This window comes from Equus quagga, chromosome 7 (assembly GCF_021613505.1).
Source record: "Equus quagga isolate Etosha38 chromosome 7, UCLA_HA_Equagga_1.0, whole genome shotgun sequence".
Classification (NCBI taxonomy): Eukaryota; Metazoa; Chordata; class Mammalia; order Perissodactyla; family Equidae; genus Equus; species Equus quagga.
The window spans coordinates 37,855,601-37,877,012 of NC_060273.1; the positions used below are offsets into that span (position 1 = coordinate 37,855,601).

The 21,412-nt window shown below is 47.6% G+C and overlaps 1 protein-coding gene across 1 annotated transcript in view; it reads left to right on the plus strand.

The window, feature by feature from the left end:
- The window catches only part of MUC17 (mucin 17, cell surface associated), a 31,531-nt gene extending 15,785 nt beyond the window's left edge, over positions 1-15,746 (plus strand). Inside the window, exons 2-11 of the mRNA XM_046667745.1 lie at positions 3,573-3,761; positions 4,263-4,393; positions 4,737-4,795; positions 7,873-8,024; positions 8,554-8,622; positions 8,711-8,876; positions 9,959-10,120; positions 10,307-10,404; positions 14,321-14,400; positions 15,705-15,746. Of these exons, the coding sequence (XP_046523701.1) occupies positions 3,573-3,761; positions 4,263-4,393; positions 4,737-4,795; positions 7,873-8,024; positions 8,554-8,622; positions 8,711-8,876; positions 9,959-10,120; positions 10,307-10,404; positions 14,321-14,400; positions 15,705-15,746 (1,148 nt within the window). The remainder of the gene's footprint in view (positions 1-3,572; positions 3,762-4,262; positions 4,394-4,736; positions 4,796-7,872; positions 8,025-8,553; positions 8,623-8,710; positions 8,877-9,958; positions 10,121-10,306; positions 10,405-14,320; positions 14,401-15,704) is intronic.
- The last annotated feature ends 5,666 nt before the right edge of the window (positions 15,747-21,412 follow it).

Consider the following 21,412-nt stretch of genomic DNA (forward strand, 5'->3'; position numbering starts at 1 on the left):
GCACTACACCTGAGAAAACCCCTACAGAGACCACTGCATCTTCAACAACTAGTGACAGCAAAACCCCTGTGACAACACCCACTGAGACCAGTGCTTTTTCAACAACTACTAGTGGCAGCACTACACCTGAGAAAACCACTATTGACACCTCTGCATCGTCAACAACTGCTAGTGACAGTACCACACCTTTGACTACTGAAACGGATACCAGTGCATCTGCGAGGACTACTAGTGACAGCTCCACAACTATGACGACACCTTCTGTGACCAGTGCATCTCCAACAACCACTACTGACAGAACCACCCCTGTCACAACACCTGCCGAGACCACTGCATCTTCAACAACTCCTAGTGGCAGCACTACCCCTGAGACAACACATACTGAGACCAGGGCATCTTCAACAAGTGCTACTGACAGCACCACCTCTGTGATACCTCAAACAGAGACTAGTGCACCTTCAACAACTCCTCGTGGCAGCACTTCCCCTGAGACAACACCTACTGAGACCAGTCGATCTTCAACAACTGCTAGTGACAGCACCACCTCTGTGACAGCTCAAACAGACACCAGTGCACCCTCAACAACTCCTGTTGGAAGCTCCACCCCTGAGACAACACCTACTAAGCCCAGTGCATCTTCAACAACTGCTAGTGACAGCACCACCCCTGTGACAACTCACACTTGGACTGCTGGATCATCAACAACTCCTAGTGACAGCACCACCTCTGTGACAACTCAAACTGTGAGCAGTACGTCTTCAACAAGTCCTAATGACATCACCACCTCTGTGACAACTCAAGCTGATGCCAGTACGTCTTCAACAACTGCTAGTGACAACACTACCCCTGTGACAGCTCAAACAGAGACCAGTGCATCTTCAACCACTCTTACCGACAGTGCCACCCCTATGACGACTGAAACTGAGAGCAGTGCATCTTCAACAACTTCTAGTGACATCACCACTACTCTGACAACTTCTACGGGACCTACTTTGTCTTCAACAACTCCTCATGGCACTCACACCCTTGTGACAACCTCTACAGCAGCTCGTACATCTGAAGTCACCCCATTTTCAGTGACTACTTCTCACATCACCTCCCCTGTGTCTACTCTTAGTCCTTCTAGCCCTTCAACAACTTCTGCCTCATCCACCTCTGTGACCTCTGATGTTGCCACCACCACAACTCTCACCACTTCAACTGCCAGGGGGGAACCTACCACGCTGAGCACTCCCTCCACCACAGTCACCATTCTCTCCACTAGCTCCTCTGCTGTTACAATGGGAAGCACCCCCACCACAACTTCTAGTTCTCCAACAACCACACCACGTAAGCAATTCTTGATTTCTCCTTTTTGAAACTTACATTTCTTTTCAATTTCCTCTTTATGGTTTTCTTTTTAAAGCTTTACTCATCATAGACTTCTTTTGGTCTTCCTTGTTTTCAATTCGATAAAACCTCTGCATTCCTATCATCCTAGCACTTACTTCTCTGCCCCATCTTGCTGTTTCTTGTACTAGTTCCAATCATTTGTACACTGCCTTTTACCTCTTTTTGCCTGGGTACCTTCAACCCCTGGTAAAGTGTCCACACATCCCATTCCCTCCCTTTGTACTCTGCAGTCTTTGTCCCACTGCATTTTTATACCATAATTTCACTACCTTTGTATTTTTTATTTGCATTTTCACATCTTTTTGATGGTCTTTCTCACTGATTTTCCTCATGTAAAGATTATTATCTTGGAGGAGAGGAGGATGTTGCCAATAGTATTCACAGGTACATTTGGCAACTCTCTCTACCACCATTCACTTTCATTTTCTTTTTTCTTATCCTCTGAGCATCCACCACAGCAGCAAAAGAAGGTGCACTTCTATCGGCTCTGAACTCAACCTCCATGCTCTTGAGTGTTTCTATCTTTGTGCCACCCTCTCTTCTCTCTGACTGTAGAGCTTTCAGCTCCCTTCACTCTGGTTAGGATGAGACCTGCCCCACTCCACACCTACTGTTATAATATACTGATATATTACATGCAATATGCGGTATATATTATATGATATACCATGATAGCTGTGAGTATTATTCTCAGATTGAGAGGATAAAGTATACTAGTTAAAATACTTGACAACATGCATTAATTGAGGTCAACTATAGTTACGCTCACAGATACATGATCTGTGTCTGCCAGGGCACTGACCAGTCCCCTCTTGAACTGATGAAGGAGAAGGGCAGTTCTCCAGCTTTTGGCTGATGCGTTTTCTCAGGGCTTTGTGATTGCTTCCTCTGTTGAGCTCTGCTTTGCCTGGCCTTGTATTATGTGGCTTCATTCTCTGGTTTCTCTCCAATGTATCTTTGTCTCTTTAAGCTCTCTGGTTCTCAGATAGGGGGCTGAGCATCTTCAGAGGGGAAGTCTGGACCTTGTGTTCCCAAGAAGCCCTACAGGTGTCTCTCAGTGAATGCCAGGTGGCCGCATGACCACCGGGCCCACAGCAGCTGCTCACCCTTCTGAAGGAAGATGGTTGCCCTCTGTCTTTCTCCTGTCCCCTGGATGTTGGCCTTCCCTGTAGACTGTTGGGCAACAGGTGAACGAACCCCAGCAGCTGCTTTTGCTGCTACTCATAAGCCTGTGCTTGGGCTCTTACGTCAGGTCTGAACATCTTCCGTAATACACAACAGAGAGAAAGAGAGAGAGGCTGGTTTGGGATTTATGGGTCTCCAGTGTGCACAGGACTCTACTCTTAACTCATCTCTTCCATTCTTCCTGAATGTCTTGAACCAAAGGCCTGTAAACAGAGGCTGTGTGATGTGACTGTCATGGCTGTGGCCCCTGCTCCCTGAGTCTGATGGGGGTAGACCAGAAGGCAGAGGTGGGGCAGGTCTTCATAGAGTATATGCATACTTCATGCACCTCCCCAGAGAAACTATGCCTGGAAGACTGATGTGCACAGGCACAGCTCTTTGCAAGAAAAGCCAAAGAGAACAGAGCTTTATATTTTCCAGACTAGTTGGCAAAGACATTCAAGAGTTGTCTCGAACTACTTCCTATCTATTTACACTAAGTCTATACACCTCCCTCAAACTCCATGTCCCAGCAAATAAAAACGGAATCATGAACAGTCACGATGGCAATGATGTGCGGTACAGGTTCTTCTGAAGTAGGCGTGGAGGGACAATGACGTGCTCATTCCCAGCTTGGTGGACTTGAGATTGGCCAAGTCCCCCTGAGTTCTCACAGTCTCTGTTTCCCTTTTTCTCTTCCTCTGCCCTGACTGCATTGTCCCCAACCTCTCAAGACACCAGGGTTCTCTTTCCTCATTTTGGAGCCTGAAGGAAGGTATGCTGGCATAGGACTCCAAGACCAGGTCAAGTCTGGCCTCCACGTGGAACCTTGGGTGGGTCTCGTAGCCTCTCTCCACCTCGTTTCTCCCATCCGTAAAGTGGGGATGACACTAACTGTCCTGCCTGCCCCAGGGCCTCATGAGAGTATCAAATTCAACAGAGTCTGCAAAAATATGTTGCAAGCTGTAAAGTGCTATGCAAATACGTGTGGCTGAGTGGGGCCTTTTCCCTTTCAGAGACCTGCTTGAATGGAGGGACACTGAGTGAAGAGGGCTGTAAATGCCCCCCTGGCTTCGGAGGACATCAGTGCCAGAACAGGGTTCCGATCTGCTGGAACAACGGCACCTGGGATGGGCTCAAGTGTGTGTGCACCAGCCCCTACTATGGGACGAGTTGTGAGGAGGTGGTCTCAAGCCTTGACATAGGTAAGACTGCAGGGTCCTCCTCCCCTCCCCAATCCTGGGCCCAGTCTCCATGCTCAGCACCCGTTCCTGCCCCTCCTCAGCGTGTGGCCAGGAATATGGCCTCTTCCGGGGTAACCATTTGACCTGGTGGTAAGAAAGGTAAAGCATTAAAAAAATGAATAAAGCAAGGAAGTATAGTTTGGAACGAAATACAAATTTGGAACAAAATTTTACCATAAAACACACTTAAATGAGTATATAATGGAGCGGAATACAAAATGTGTGGTGGAATTCTCTAAGAGAATATAAGACCCGTGGTCCTCTGGGCTGCATTCAAAGCCATGAGGAGTACAGTAGACCTGTCCCCCAAGGGGCACTCCGGTGAGACCTGACTGGAGGTCAGGGGTGGGGGACCTGGACCACGCCTCTTCCCAGGGCAGAATTGCTGGAGATGTGGGTCTCCTTGGTAGGGAATTTGGGGGGTGTTACCTCAGTAAGCGGTGCGGTGTCTGGCCCCCTCAGATTCTCCGCCAGAGACCGTCTCTGCCCAGGTGGAACTGACCGTGACAGTGACCAATATAGGGTTCTCTGAAGAGCTAAAAGACTGGTCTTCTCAGGAATTCCAGGATTTCAATGATACATTCACAAAACAGGTGAGCCTAGGAGAGCAAGTCCCCGTGGCCACTCGTTTCTCCCCGGGAGGAGTCTCTAAGGGCTAAGAAAGAAGTCACCCATTTCCTCAGGGCTTGCCAGGGAGGGAGGGAGGGAGGGAAAAACAAAGCAAGGCTCCCTCTGGGGGGTGCCGGGGGTCCCAGAGGCAGGGCAGGTCTCTGTGAAGGGACTACTCCATCTGGAGGGTATGCCGCTGCCAGGTGGGACACGGCCCGGCAGACACCGCCGGTCCATCCTCCACCCTCCTAAGATTCTGAGTAAGGAAAGGCCCGGTGGCACCGAGGTGGGGACTCTGGAGTGACACAATGGCCCCTTGCCTTTCAGATGGAAATTGTTTATTCCGGAATCCCTGAATATGAAGGGGTCAACATCACAAAGCTGAGGTGAGTGTCTGGGGCTTCTTGGAAGCAGGCTTTCGGAGGGGAAGCAGTAGTCATAACTATAAAGACAATTGTAACTATGTCCCCTGTATTAGTCTGCTCAGGCCACCATAACAAAAGACCACAGAGTGGGCGGCTTACACAACAGAAATTTATTTCTCATGGTTCTGGAGGCTGGAAGTCCAAGATCAAGGTGTCAGCAGGGTAAAATCAGGTTTCTTCTGAGGCCTCTCTCCTTGGCTTGCAGATGGCCGCCTTCTTGCCGTGTCCTCACACGGTCTTTCCTCTGTTCAGGTGCATCCCTGGTGTGTCTTTGTGTGAACAAATTTCCTCTTCTTATAAGGACACTGGTCAGATTGGATCAGAGCCCACCCTATTGGCCTCATTTTTACCTAATCACCTCTATAAAGGCACTATCTCCAAATACAGTTACATTCTGAGGTACTGGGGCTTGGACTTCAACACAGGAATTTGGGGGGAACACAATTCAACCCACAACAACCGTCCAACAATTACAGTTTCACATACATTTTCCAAATGAAAGCTTGTAACTACCCTGTGGGTGAGGCCAGTAGGACTGTTCCCATCACACAGATGAAGAAACTGAGGCTTAGAGAGCACAGTGAGTTGCCCAAGGGATCATTTATAGAGTGGTAGAGCCAAGACAAAGAGAAGTCCTCTTGCGCTGGCAACACCCACACCAGAACCCCTGGAGGCTACCCTTGTGTGATGGACATTCCATTGGTCTTCAGAGACAAAGCCAAATAACCTGCGAAGGGAAGCCCCCCAGGGAAAAAAGCACCCAAACCCACAGTTATTTTGTGTTTACTTTTACTCACCTACGATAGGATTCTGCCCCCCCGCCCCGAATCTTTGCCCTGTTATTGACCCCCAACTTTATGAAATCCTTTGAATGGTGCTGGCCAACTGGGCTTACATGGGTCCCCCAGCTTCCTCTGGATCATGAAGAAGACATCTTTTCTCATGGTTTACAGAGTCTCCAAGAGGAACTTACAACCAATAGGGGGAAAAATGCACAAAAAGCACAGAAGACAAAAGTGTCTACTAGCCTCTGTTTTTCTTTCTCCCTTAATTCTAACAGGAATGTTCTTCTGTCTAATGTAAGGTAGGACTGGGTGGGATTCCCAGGCCCCTCCCAGTCTGTGTTCATGGCAGGTGCCTGGGTCGGCCAGGCTCCGGGCAGGGAGCTGCTTGCTGCTCTTGAGCAGCTCAGCTTCCCTGCAAGAGAAAAGCATTTTTCTTTCTGGCCCTAAAACTCCTTTCTGGGACTGGCATGTGCTGACCTTGCAGGGTTCTCTTTTGCCCTGTGGGGGGGTCTTTAAGGCCAGTCCTTATCCTTCTTCCCTACCTGTTCCTCTCTATCTCTCAGGTGAAAGAGAGAGGACGGGCTCTGTGGACCAGGCACAGAGCCAGCACCTTTCCATTCCTGGTCACGGCAGTCACCTGAAGGCGTTTCTAGGTATCTTCCTCCTCATGCGGAGAGGAGGAGAGAGCCGGGCTCTGAGGGCTCCGGGAAAACACACAGCAGGAAAGGGCGTCTTGCTCAGAGAGTGGCTCCAGAGAGGTCTGGGAGAGGGCAGATAAGTGAGAATCACTCACTTTGAAAGCATGGAAGGAACAGTCCTGGGAACCATCTGTCCACGCCAGCCCATCATTTTACAGACAAGGGAACTGAGGCCCCATGAGGCCAGGTGGCTGGTCCAAGGTCACACTGTTACTTAGGGCCAGTGTCAGGGTCTCATCCCACACCTCCTAACTCCCACTACACCCGCACAACCTCGATCAAGCCCCAGTTCTCCATGGGAGCTCTCAAAAAGGGAGCTGAGGACAGTGATGGAGACTGGGAGATGCTTGAGGCCACGACCAAGCGGGCTTCGTGGGAATGGCTGCATCCTCATTGTGAAAGGCAGCCTCGAACTAGATCTCCTGGTCCCTTCTGACTGTAGTGCTATTCTGAGTTATTCTAATTCTAGTATTCTATATGTTATACCAAATATTATTATAATAATTATTATATTAGTAATAATGTGAATAATAATATTAAGAACTCTACTATTCTATATGTTATTTCTAATTCTAACATTATCCTATGAGCATCCGTCCAGACCTGCTATTATATTTAGGCCTCTGAATATAAGCATTAAGGAGAATGCAAGGGGAAGAGACTACTGTTGACTTCCAGTACTTAGGAATCTTGGATTGTGAGCATGAGAATGTAAGACTTGTTGCTGTATTTTTAACCCAGAAAGGACTCTTTCCTGGGGTGCAAATAATTCCTACACTCACTTGAGAGAAGTAATTTGCCTTCTGGAATAACAGTGTGTTGATTTAAAGGCATTTCTGGTTCTTTTTTGGTGACTGCTCTGACTGGAGATGGGGAGTTAGGGAGAAGAGAGAAAGCAAAGAGCTGCTGTGAGCTTGTCCGAGGCCGCTCTCACTTCGGAGCCCGGCCCCAGACTTCTCCGACCTCCTACACAGAGAGTAGGGAAAGACTTTCGCCTGAAATTTTACCTTTTAGATGTCAGAGACTCCTTCTAGAATTGACCAAAATGTGTGTGAGTAGAAAATAGGTACATATGCACCTTCAAATTTTTGCATACAATCTTAGCAGGCCCGCAGACCTCCTGCAGCCTGAGCCACCTAGCAATTCATGAATCCCATGAGTCCCTGGTGTGACCTCCAACCCCTCAAGGACACCTTGCCAGCAGCTGCCCAGTCTCCCACTTGAACACATCTCATAGTACCTTAAGGATGACCTCTTCCACGGTCCCATCCCTCTGTCCATCTTCCTCCCTAAGACTTTCACGCAGGGCGGCCCAGAGCCTTCCCTTTGTAGATGATTCTCTTAGGCTCAGGTCATGATAGAAGTCCTATGGTGAAGCGCCTAGCAAGGCACCTGGAACGAGCCTTTACCCAGTAAACACTGGGTCATCATTTTCAATGGTCCTGCCCCAGATCTGCCTTCCTATGGGAGCAGGAGGGCACAGCCTACCTGGGGAAAGGGTAGGAGAGGCGGGCACTCATTATGACCCTGAGGGCATCTTCCTCTTTCTCCTCAGTCCTGGCAGTGTGAAGGTGGAGCATGATGTCATCCTGAAGGCCAACTTCACCCCAGATTACAAGGACGTTTTGGATAAGGCCATCCAGGACGTGGAGTCAAAAATCAAGACTACAACTCAAGAACAAATAAGCACAAATAATACCTGCGAAAGTAAATTCCTAGGCTTCTGGGGAGGGCCATGAGGGGGTCTTCAAGCTTTGCCATCCCTGGGGTGGGGGAGGTGAGAAAAGCCGCTGGGGGCAGCAACAGAGCACTGAGAGCCCAGGACTCCGTCCCCAAGCTTGTCACTCAGACTAGCATATTCCCAGAGACGCTCTGAAAGGAGAGTGCAGAGCCAGTGTACACGCAGGCTAAATCCTGTGGTTGCCAGAGTCTGCAGGAAAATGAAGCACAGCGTGGCTTACTATGCAAAGTAGACGCTGCTCAACGGAGTGAGGGGTGTGAGGAACTTGGCAGAGGTGGCTATAGGAGAAGGACACGGCGAGGGGTCGGGGCGGGGGGGCAGAGGACACTTGCAGGATCATCGTTCTGGAGAGCTAGATGTGAGGCTCGCATTCCTCCTCTGCGAGGATGGGCTTCCCAGCTCCCCCCCCCACAGCCCCTCACCGCCCCCCCCCCCCATACACCTGAGCCCCCGGCAAAACAAGCTTTTTATAGGCTTCACGTGTCTCCTTCACAGCCTTACTGTGTTTCAACGAGACTGCCACCAGGGTGCAAAACATTTCAGTTACCCAGTACGACCCTGAAGGTAGGTGACGTGAGGGGCTTCGGGGAGGGCGCGGGAGGCAGGCGGGCTCCCAGCCTCCTGATCGCGGCCCCTCTTCCACGCCCCTCAGAGGAGTGCCGGGAGAAGGCCGGGCAAGACTTCGCTGAGTACTTCTATGTGGAGTACGACGACAACGGGAAACCAAACTGCATCAGCCGTTGCGAGCCGAACTTCAACAGGTCCCTCAACTGCAACCACGGGACGTGCCAGCTGGACCGCAGCGGCCCTCGGTGCTAGTGAGTGTCGCAAGTCCCATCCAAGCCCAGATGTCCTCCTCCCCGCCCCTCAAGACTGCCTGGAGGCCGAGGTCCTGGCGTGGGTCCTCGCCTTTCTGGAATGCAGCTAGCCACAAAGGACACGCGTGGCCAGAGCCCCAAGGCCAGGTCCAGAACGGGCCGAGGTGGCTCAGTAACTGCCCTCCCCTCCCCGGCATTTGTGCCGAGAGAGGCTGAGGAGTATGCCCAGCTCTGAGGAAGCAGAAGGAAGGCCCCAGCCTCGGGAAGCTCCTGGTCAGATGGCGAGGACAGAGCCTTGCTCCCAGGAGAGATCAGCGCCCCCTGCTGGGGGAATGTGGAAAGAGCACACACCTGCATGGGGTTGGGGTGGGGGTGGGGGTGGGGGTGGGGGGGTGAGACTCGGGGTGAGGCAGGGGTGGGAGGAGAGCGTGTAAAGGTGGAGTCACAGGAGTAGGAAAGCAAAGGAAGGCATTGCCCTCTGAAACTAAACCTAAGAGAGACCAGCTGGAGCACCAGGTGTGGGGGAAGCAGTCACACATACGCAAAGGCCGGAGTAGTTATTCCGGTATGGCTTCCTGGAAGAGGAGTTCGCAAGCTGGCGCCCGCCGCGGGCGGGAAAAGAGCCGGGCTTAGAGAAGGCATCTCCAGGGAGGAGGAGGAGCTTCAGAGGTGGAGTGCGCTCCCTGGTCCCGGCATGGCGGAGTGTTTCTCTGGATAGAGAGGGAGGCTGAAAGGGAGGATGATTAATGTGTGTGCAAAAGAGTCACAGTTGGGTCTCAAGGTCCTGGGTGCAGCCCAGGGAAGCCCCAGTGTTGGGCCAACTCTTCTAGGTCTTGGGCTGCAAAACCTAAAGCCTAGTGCTGGGTATTGGGCCTATTTAAGGCCCATCCGGTGGAAACGACTTCGTCTCTGTTCATCCCCTTGGGGCTCCTTGCTCTGCACCCTAGTGAACTCGTCTTACCTTCTCCTCATTAAGCACCCATGGGGTCAGGGCCGGTTCTGAGACTGGGAGGCTGCGGGCACTGGCTGGCCCTGACTCTGGGTGGCTCCCTCTCCCCACCTGCACCTTCTCTCTGTCTCAGCTGCCTGATCACAGACACTGAATGGTACAGCGGGGAGACGTGTGAATTCAGCACCAAGAAGAGCCTGGTGTACGGGCTCCTCGGGGCGGCAGGCGCAGTGGTGCTGATCATCCTCGCCATCCTCCTGATGTTCATCTTCCGCTCCAGAAGGCAGGTGGAAAGGTGAGCCACTGCCACCCCTCTTCCGTTTGCCGCCACCTCCTCTTCCTTTTCTGATCCCTCTGTCTTCAATCATTCCATCCTCGGAGTGGACAGTGGGGGAGCTGAAAGCAAGGACATAGCCAGCCCCTGAGTCCTTGTCCCTGTTCCCTGCTCATAACAGGGTCTTTCTGGTGTTTCTACCAACAGGCAAAAGTCCAAAGTGGCTCAGTTGTACAAGTGGCATGAAGAGGATGGTGGGCCAGCCCCTGGGACCTTCCAGAACATTGGCTTTGACATCTGTGAAGGTATTGGAAATCCCAGTGGACTCAGAGTGTCTCCAAGTGAGGAGAGATGCCTGGGAGGTGCATGGATAATCCTGGCATGAAGGAGCGAAAGGGACAAGCATTTCAATCTCAAAATTTTGGGTTCCACATCTGCAACCGTATTTCCACCACTGGCTCCTGAAAGGCCCTAGATGGGGCATAAGCATGGGCACAGCCTAACTAGACCACTGGGGAGGCACAGCTGACTTGATGCTGGTAGATATCTCCAGAACACAAGACTGTGCCTATGTGGACACAGATAAGCGCCTAGGAGTGGGTGAGCTCGTTAGCAGTGAGTTATAGCTCAGTAAAGTGATTAAGTGTAGATTTTGTTAGGTTAAATGTACAAGTTAAAATGTCTAGAAATCGAGTCTTTAAATTCTAAAGAAGGAAAAGATGGGATGACACTTTTTCTAGAAATAGTATTTAAATTATAAAGAAGGGGGAAATTGGAATTAGGAAAACATTTTAGTCAATCCACAAGAAGGCAAGAAAGGGGAACAAATGAAAACAAAAGGGGATGACAAATAGAAAGCACAAGTAAGATGATGGCAAATAATCCACCGTATCAACAACTACAATAAATATAAGTGGGTTAAACGTTCTAGCTAAAAGAATGGAGTTTTTAAAAATCTAGCTATTCACTGTAGATGAAAGGCATATGTAAAATAGAAGCACAGAGAAAGGATGAAAGCAAGGGTATGAAAAAAGACAAAACTAATACTAACCCGAACAGCTGTGTTCTATATATAGCTGTATTCATTGCAGGCAAATAAACTTTAAGGCAAAAAGAATTCCTAAAAATGATCAATGTCAGATAAAAATGATAACTATCTACTGGGACAAAATGGTTTACTTTGTTAAGAGGATATAACAAGTCCAACATGTGTATCCTATAAATACAGCTTCAAAATATATAAAGCAAACATTGACAAAATTACAAGGAAAAGTTGATCAATCCACCAACATAGTGGGAGATTTTTAAAATATCTCTGTTAATAGTTGATTGATCAAGCAGACAAAAAGTCATCAGGATATAGGACTTTCATACAAAATAATTAACAACCTTCATATAATTGTTATGGACAGACTGTATTGGACAACTGGAGAGTACACATTCGTTACAAGAGCTTACAGAAAACTTGTCAGAATCACCACACACAAAGCCATAGATAGTCTCAACAAATTTCAAAAAATTTATTTAAATCAGATTATATTATCTGACCACAGTGCAAGTGAATTAGAAATTCATAACAAAAACATTTCTGGACAACGAAAACAAAAGTCCTGTATCTTTGGAAATTTTTTAAAAAGTTTCTAAATAACTCATGGACCAAATAAGAAATCATAATGAAAGTTGGAAAATACTCAGATCTGAATGATAATGAAAATACTTGGTTTCAGAACTTATGGGATGCAGCTACAGCTGTACTCAGAAGAAAACTTATAGCCTTAAAATGCTTTTATCAAGGAAGGAAAAGAAAGATTGGAACTTATTTGGCTAATTTTTCAACTCTAAAAGTTAGGAAAAGAATAGCAAAGTAATTGCAAAGAATGGAGATGCAAAAATAAAGATAAGAGCAGAAATCAACAAACTAGAAAGCAGAATTACAATAGAAAGGGTCAACAAATCAAAAGTTGGTTATTTGAAAAGATTAATGAATTGACTAATTTCTGCTTAAGATTATTGAAGAGTAAAGGGTGAAGGTACAAATAGTGTCAGGAGCGAGTAAGGGAACATCACGGTGATTGTAGCAGTTATTTAAAAGACAAGAAGAGGGGCCGGCCTGGTGGCGCAGCGGTTAAGTTCCCACGTTCCGCTTCAGCAGCCCAGGGTTCACCAGTTTGGATCCCGGGTGCGGACATGGCACCGCTTGGCAAGCCATGCTGTGGTAGACGTCCCACGTATAAAGTAGAGGAAGATGAGCACGGATGTTAGCTCGAGGCCAGTCTTCCTCAGCAAAAGGAGGAGGATTGGCTGCAGATGTTAGCTCAGGGGCTGATCTTCCTCAAAAAAAAGAAAAAAGAGAGAGACTATTATGAACATCTTCCAACCAATAAATCCATAAACTTAGGCAAAATTCTGAAAGCCAGAATGGCAGTTAAAACTGCTTTTCAAAATGAATCAGGCTCAGATGGTTTTACGAGTTCTACCAAATATTCTGATTGATCGTCTTCTACAAACTCATTCACGGATTGGAAAAAGAGGGAATTCTCTCCCATTCACATTATGAGCCTACTGTAAACGTTTATAGCAAAGCCAGACAAAGACAGTACAAGAAAGTAAATTTAAAGACGAAATCCGCTTGCACACATAGATACAGAGATCTAAACAAAAATTAACACACCAAACCCAGCAGGTTTGACTAGTTGGGTTTATTCTAGAAAACCAGGCTAGCTCAAGATTAGAAATCTATTTATAAATTCACCACGTTACCAGAATTAGAAGAAAAATAGGATCATTTCAGTGGATGTGAAAAAAGACATTTAATAAAAAATCCATATCTGCTCATTATAAAAACTCAGCCAATTAGGAAGGGAAGAGAACTTCCATTTCCCGGTAAAGGTCTCCACACAAACACGCAAAAATCATTCTCTGTTTTTTTTGAGAAAGATTAGCCCTGAGCTAACATCTGCTGCCAATCCTCCTCTTTTTGCTGAGGAAGACTGGCCCTGAGCTCACATCTGTGCCCATCTTCCTCTACTTTATACGTGGGATGCCTACCACAGCATGGCTTGCCAAGCGGTGCCACGTCTACACTCGGGATCCGAATTAGCAAACCCCGGGCTGCCGAAGCGGAACGTGCAAACTTAACCGCTGGGCCACCAGGCCGACCCCAAAAATCATTCTCAGTGATAAAACATTACAAGTCATTCCATTTAACCAGGGGTTGGTAAACATTTTCTACAAAAAGCCAGCTAGCGTTTTTTGGGCTTTGTGGGCAGTGTGACTTCTGTCACAGCTACTCAACTCTGCTGGCGAAAGCAGCCATGGATAATACATAAATGAAGGAATGAGTGTGATTGTGTTCACTGAAACGTTTTCAACCACTGAAAAATGTGGAAAAAAATTCTTAGTTTGTGGGCCATGTGAAAATAGATGTCAGGCTGGGTTTGGCTCACAGGCCATAGTTTGCCAACCCCTGCCTTGAACCAGGCGCAGGTCACAGATGCCCTCTCTCTCTAATTCTATTAATCATTGTCCCGGGTATCCTAATCAGTATAATAAAAAAGAAAAAGAAGTAAAGAGGTTAAAGGTTGAAAAGAAAAATATAAATCTGTCATTGCTGATGATATGATTGTCTTACATAGAAAACCCAAAAGAATGTTAATCACTCGCAGTAATAGAATTTATCAAAGTTGCCAGATATAAGGTCAGTTCTTACAAGATCAATTGCATTTCTGTGCATCAGCAACAAACAGATCCTTTAATTTAAAATACCCCTTATACAGCAACAAATATATACAGTACTTAGGAATCTATTCAACAAAATACATTTAAGACTTTTCAGTGGAAAATGAGAAAACTTTATTTTAAAACATTGTAGAAACCCTAAAGGAATGAAAAGCCATATTCCATAAGTTGGGGCACTCAGTATCCCGAAGCCGTCACATGGCACCCTCAATCCAGGCCAAATCTTAATGGACTTTCCAGGAACTGGGAAGCTGCTTGCAAAGCACTTGTGGTTTTTCTTTGTTGAATTTTTAAATGCAATTCTTCACATCTTCTGAGAAGCAATGAAATCATTTGCTGAAATAGCCTGTCATGTCTGCAGTCATTTTCAGTTTCCTGGGAAGGGAGGATGCACCCCTCACCCTGTGGTGGGTAGGATTAGAGGGAGAGAAAAGAACATGTCTTCCTAACCATCTGCTTCTGTGGGATTTTCTCTCCATCTAGAACAAGAGAACTATATCCGCCTTGACTCCATCTATAGTAACTTCCAGCCCACCCTGGGCCACATAGACTCTGAAACAAAGGTAAGAAGGGTGTGAATGAGGTGCTCGTCTCCCTTCACCATGAGACCCTGTCTCCCCTCCCACCATGGGAGGATCTTCAGGAGAGCAAAGTTATGTTTACAGTTTGTTGGTCCAGGTGATCATCCAGGCCTGGGAAATGGACATGACTCAGGGTAGCAGCAGGCGTAGGGGAGGGAGAGCTAAGCAGCCAGGTGGGATCTACCATCCCTAGACCCCTGAGGCTCCAGGCTCAGAGGTTTCCGTCTCCACTTTAAATATGTCCTTGATGGCCAATTTATTTAGCCATTTTAATTTCAAGGTCATGTAAAAATCAAAAGAATAGTGCAGTAAATACTTATATACCCTACCTAGAGCAGCAATGTTTAACACATTGCCATATTTTCATTATATATATATATATATATATAGGATATACTCCCAAGTTTTGCTGAGCCATGGAAGTCGGTTGCAAACATTATGACACTTGGTCCCTAAACACTTCAGCACACTCCCCCAGATACCACTATCATGCCAAATGAATTGATAATAATTCCACAATACCATCCAATATCCATTTTCCCAATTAACCGAAGAACATCTTATTACTGGTTTTTTCAAATATGAATACCACAAATTTCACTCACTGACTTTTGTTGTGTCTCTTTGTTCTTTCAGTCTAGAACCAATTCCTACCTTTTTAATATGTTGATTTTTAAAACAGTCTAGGATGGTTGTCTCAAGGAATGTCCCACATTCTGGATTTGTCTAATTATTTCCTCAGGGTGTCGTTTAACTTTTCCTTCAATCCTCTGTGTTTCCTACAAACTGGCAGTTAGGTCTAGAGGCTTGATTAGACTCAGCTTAAACATTTTTGTTAAGCATATGTCATCAATAACACTATTGCATACCGCAAGAAGTATGTAATGTCAGGTTGTCCCGCTATGATTGAAGCCAAAATTGGTCACTTGGCAAGGGGTGATCACTCCTTGATTACCACTTTAATTTTATTTCAACTGGATGGATACTTGAGGGCAGAAGAAATACTCTCAAAGCATTCACACCTCAGAAGAAGTGTAATTGGCTTCAGGCACTATACTCCCTCGAGAGAGCCTTGGGGCAAAGATGAACTCTTCCCTAGCCAGGATACCTTTAAGCCTACCTAACTCGGAGGGCAGGGGAAGGGGAGACACAGCTGGTTTGTGCTCGACTCCAGGTGATAGGATAAGTTCTAAACTGAGCACTTCCCCAGGCCCACGACTCTTATGCTTCCAAATCCCAGCTTCCTCGTGGGCCCAGCCCTCACCTGGTTCTCTCTCTCTCTCCAGATCAGAATTAAGAGGCCTCAGGTGATCATGACATCGATTTAAGGCAAAGACAGTTTCGCACGGAACTCTGGGGTCTGGAAGTGAGTTCGACTAAGCTTGGTGGAGCATTTCCCCATCACGAGCATTCCACGGGAACTGATGAGAAACAACACCTACCAGCACTTACCTAGGAGGAAAAGGAGAGAGACCACAGTGCTGGGGAACGCTCAAATAAAAGCACCGTGGAAGCTCCTGTGGGCTTGTCATGATCTCAGGCGAGGTCCTCCCGCTCATTCCAGGGAGATTCTTCCTCCCGACGGCCCTGCTTCAGCACCAAGGACAGCGCCCGAATCAACTCGTTTACCCGGAGAGATTGCTTACACTGGACTGAACTTGATACAAATTGCTTTTGCAAGATTTATTGCATCTCATCTTCATGACAAACATGAGTTTTTAAGTATACGGCATTTTTCTTTGAGTATACAGGATTGTATATTGTTAACTGTTTTTTATCTACAGGTTCTGATTTTTTGTTAGTGAATATAATCGTATATATTTCTAATGTATATAAATAAGAAACTAATATATATGTATCTAATAACTAAAAACAGCAAAGGCAATTTAACTAAATTTTCATGGTTCCCAGACCTTTCTCTGTCGATGCCCTATACAATCTCCTGTTTCTCACTTGCCAGGCCCTCTCTCCTCGTCTCCTCCAGGATGTAGGGTCTGATGAGTTTGGTCTCAAGGTGCCAAGTAAATCTGCAGCCAGGAAGAGTGCCATCCCTGACCTTCTCCAGCATCACTTGCTGGTCACTAAGGATGCCATGAGGCAGGACCCACACTCACTCACTCACTCACTCACTCACTCACGTGATACAGGGACTCGCTTTCTACTGGGAGAGAACCAAGTTCTCTTTCTGGAAATGGGCTCATGTTTCTCTCTTCAGATCTGAAGAGATGGAGTCCTGAGTTCTATTTCCAGCTTTTTCATCAGCTCCCTGGGTTAAATTTGGAAAAAATCCTATTTGACCATTTGGATTCAGTCCTGCCTTCTGCTGAATAAGGAATAGGTTTTTCCTGAAGTCCCCCTCATCACCGTCATTTTTAACGTTTTTAGGATGTTTTATGATTCCTGCCATGCAGCTCAGGATTCATTTTGTGGAAGGCCACCCTACTTAAACTTAAAACCTAAGAAAGAGCCGAGGCTCTGCTGCCCCCTCATGGACACTTAGAGCATCTGCAGGCGCCGTTCAGCTTCTCAAAGCCATTCTCTCCTGGCCTCCCCCTTTCACTGGGTTCATTCTCATATTTAACATCTAAATCCTCAGCTTCTAAAACTCACTGTCTTAGTGCATTCGGGCTGATGTAACATAATTCCATAGACTCGGGGAGGGGGCTTATAAACAACAGACATTTGTTTCTCACAGTTCTGGAGGCTGGAAGTCCAAGATCAAGGTGCTGACAGATTTGGTGTCTGGGGAGAGCCCACTTCCTGGTTCATAGGTGGCTGTCTTCTCACTGTAATCTCGCATGATGGAAGGGGTGAGGGAGCTCTCTTTGACCTCTTTTATAAAAGCACTAATCCCATTCAGGAGAGCTTCGCCCTCATGACCTGACCACCTCCCCAAAGCCCCACCTGTTACCATCACCTTGGGGGTTAGGATGTCAACATAGGAATTTGACGGGGGCGCAAACATTCAGTCCATAGCTGTCCCTAACACTGTTATGTATACTTCGTACATCACATTCATAATTTTCCCTACAATCTGTCCCATCAGGTCGAGGATGGGGCTTTGTTCCCCTCAGACCCCCACAGAGCCTAACACAGTGCTTTGTGTGTAGAAGATGCTATTAAAATTTCTTACATTTAATTGAATCAACACTCATCTCCACAAGGTCTTTAAAGATATCTCCTGTCACATTCATTCCATCCTTCTCTGGTCTCCCTTTGGGCTTGTGTCAACAAGACATAATCGAATTCTTACTTGATTTCTAATGGTTTCATACCTGCTTATCTCCCATCCTATGGAAAGCCCCATGTTCTGGGGTCATAGAATCTAGCCCGGGCTGTGCACACTGTGGGCACTCATACGAATATTCTGGTTTCCTCTTCTCTTCTCTTCTTTCCTCCCACAGCCAAGCCTCACCCTTTCTGGAAGGGATTGAGACAGAAGGAGTAGTCAGCAGAGTTTCTTTCTCCATCCCGGGGGGCCCTCGGTTTGGGAATAAACACAGCATCCTGATCTCCCTCTCTATGTCTTTTCTCATCACTTTCAGCCACTCAGAGATCCTGGGGATGGGGCAAGTATGAAATGAGGCTGGAAGTTCAAAGACTGTTCCCTGATGAGAAACTAAGCCTCAGGCCACTAGCCCACCCTCAAAACGTGTAGGACAAGAGAAATAATTTTCCAAAGCATCCTCTAAAATTCACCTCTCTCGCAGGCAGATTAGAGCGTGGTCTTTTTGAAAACTGTAAGGGCCTCAGCATTTAGAACGCCAGAGGTTTTACCAGACCTGGAAAGATGTGACAACTGTGTTTTGCTGCTGAGGGAAACATGACCCCATAGATGGCGTTTAGATTACACCCCCAGGTCGGGCAGGCCTGATTCATCTACGATGATACAGCAGGCGGGGGAGCTGGCGGCTTCTTAAGTCGGGCTGCGTGACAAGAGGCAGGGCTCACAGGGGAGCCAGGCGGCTAAGGAAATTTACCGCGTGTTGCAACCAGGGAAAGTGGAATTGGACCTGAGCGATAATCAGCCTGATTAGCTCAATGCCTCCTGGAGAGAGCAGAGGGCGAGGAGACACTGAGGGGTGGGGGTGGAGGGCAGGTTAGCTAGGATCAGGGTGGAGCCCCAGCGGCTGAGGTTTGGTAAGGCCAAGAACGCCCGGGGCCCAGAGAAGTATATGGGGCAGCAAACCCAGAGAAAACAAGTTCAATGCCCAGAGTGAGGGTGGGTCAGAAGCAGCGACCAAGCTAAAGGCTGGTAGTGGGAAACGCAGGCATGGGCGGTGGTAGGCAAACCAGGAGCGAGGGGAAGGACAGTGGGCAGAGCCGGGAAGCCCATAGCACCTCCTCCCTGGGTGCTGGCCAAAGGGCGGGCGCTGGCCAGGTGAGAGGCTCAAGATCCACCATCAGCAACCCCCTCTCAGGCCCGACTCTCGGAAACTTGGCCTCTGCTGGAGGTGTCAGTCATAAGCAGAGCTCACCAGCGTTGATCTTGGTGACAGACCACAAGGTTCCCAGAGGGAGGTTGCAGGGACCCCTGGAGTTCTGGCTTGTGAGATAAAACTACAGCCTGCTGGTTCTGCCCTCCATCCCTCATTTCTATAGGACATAAAATTTGAACCCACAGGAAAAGAGGACCTATAATGTCTGGTGAAGACTGAGTGACTTTGTTCTCCATGACCCTTACTGGCCATTGATGGGCCCCTGCCAGACTTCCAAAATTGCCCTGATCCCAATTACAGCCCAACCATCTGTGAGCCCTTAGGTATACGCCAGGCCTGAAGCCAAACGTGCACATGCATTACTTCATGGCTTCCCAACCTGGGCACCTCAACTCAGCATGCCCTGAAAGGGTTACAGGTGTGCATGGAGAGGGAGCCCCCGGCCCTCGGACCACACTGGGCAGGGCTTGCCAGAGGCTGGTGCCCCACCCTCAGGTAACTTCTGGCCTCCAGTCTTATCAATGCAATCATTTTTCATACATGCCGTCACGAAAGAGGTTTGAAAGCACATCATTATTTCATTTGATCCTCACAACAACCCTATGAGGCCAGAACATTTTTCTCCTTTTTACAGGTGAAGAAAGTGAGGAATTGAAGGATTAAGTGGCTCGCCTGTGGTCACCCACCTAGGAAGAGGTAAGTTTGCACCGGGCGAGCTTAGCTTGAAAGCCGACTGTGTGAACAAGGCTTTGGGAAAGCAGACTGCTCCCTCTGTAACACCAGGTGCTAATTGCTAGCAGAACGAGCTCTCCCTCAACACCTCCACGAGGTTGAATGTTGTCCGCCTGAGTAGGACGGGGGCCTCTTTCAACAGCAGTGGAGGTGTCCTTTTCTCTGCCACAGGGTAGACCAGATGGAAACAAAAGGGAAGACACTCCTGGCATGCTCATGCCCAAAGTTGAGCTTAAAAACCTTCCTGGGAGGGCTCAAGCTCTCAGCTGTTTCTTCATCATCTTCCTGTCTTCCCGGAATGGTGCTGTCTGCACTGCAGAGCCCGTGTTGAGAATATCCAGATCTGGGACTTGGTCTAACATGTCGGAGATGCCTGATTTGATGCTACAGCGGCCGAGGGTTTGCTGTGGCTTCACTCTTAAACCTGGAGGGCAGGCTGGGTCTGGGAACCCTTTTGGTGAGCTCTTCTCGGGAACAGCCCCCCAGGTCTAGCCGACCCCTCAAGACTCACTCACCAGGCACCAGATCAAGAACTCCTACACACCCCAAGGAGGGGCCCACCCCCATATTAGTTTCCTAGGACTGCTATAACGAAGTACCACACACTGAGTGGCTTACACAACAGAAACTTATTCTCTAGCAGTTCTGGAGGCTAGAAGTTCAAGATCAAGATGCTGGCAGCATTGGTTCCTTCTGGGCGCCATGAGGAAGAGTGATCCATGCCTCTCCTCTGGCCTCTGGTGGTTTGCTGGCAATCCTTGGTGTTCCTTGGCTTGTGGATGCATCACTCCTGTTTCTGACTTCATCTTCAGATGACATTCTCCTTGTGTGTGTGTCTCTGCGTCCAAACTTCCCCTTCGTATAAGGACATCAGTCATACTGGATTGAGGCCCACTGTATGACCTCATCTCAACTTAACAAATTATATTTGCAACAACCCTATTTCCAAATAAGGTTACACACTAGGACTTCAAAATATAAATGGAAGGGTGGGGGATGTGGGGGACACAATTCAACCACTCTTCTCCTAGAACAGTGGCTCTCACATGTGTGTGATGATCAGAATCACCATCGAAGAACCCAGAGGCTCGAGTGTGTCGACACAGGATAGGGTATGGAGACTCAGGTATCACTAAGGTGTGAGAACTGCTTGGACCTCAAGTGCAGAGGGCTGAGTTGGTCACACATCTCAGATCACCCTACAGTCAAAAGCCCAGACAAGGCTCGTCTCTCATCAGGTTTGTCCCTCTGAGCTGATCTTTCCCCTCTTCCATCAGTGCCCACTGCAAAGTTCTAAATATATGTTAATTATACATTAATATATTAACGTTGCCTTGAAAGTTATACTGTAGTTTCATCTATGCAAGTGTTTTAAAATTATGTACATGGATGCGTTCTGTGGATCTCGTCTTTTTCTGTTCCTATTGTTTTGGTTTTGAAGACTTATCCACGTGAGAGTTTCTCTGGGAGGTGCATTGCTGGGTGGTCAGGTTTACACATAATTCAGTTTCACTGCTTCGCTGGATGGCTCTCCAGAATGTCTGTACCCATCTCTGCACCCCCTACTTCTCCTGTCTCTCTCGTCCTGCCCCTGGGTGGGTGCAAAATTACCAGTTACCAGTGAGCATCTTCCAAAATGCTTGTTAGCCATTTAGCTTTCATGGTCTTTGCCTATTTTTCTTTGGGCTACTTGTCTTTTTGAAATTGATTTACAGGAGTTTATTGGATATTAATCCCCTGTCAATTTCAGACATTGTAAGTGTCTTTTTCCAGCTGGACCTCCATATCTTAATTGTCTCCGCAGTGCTTTGTTGAACAAAAGA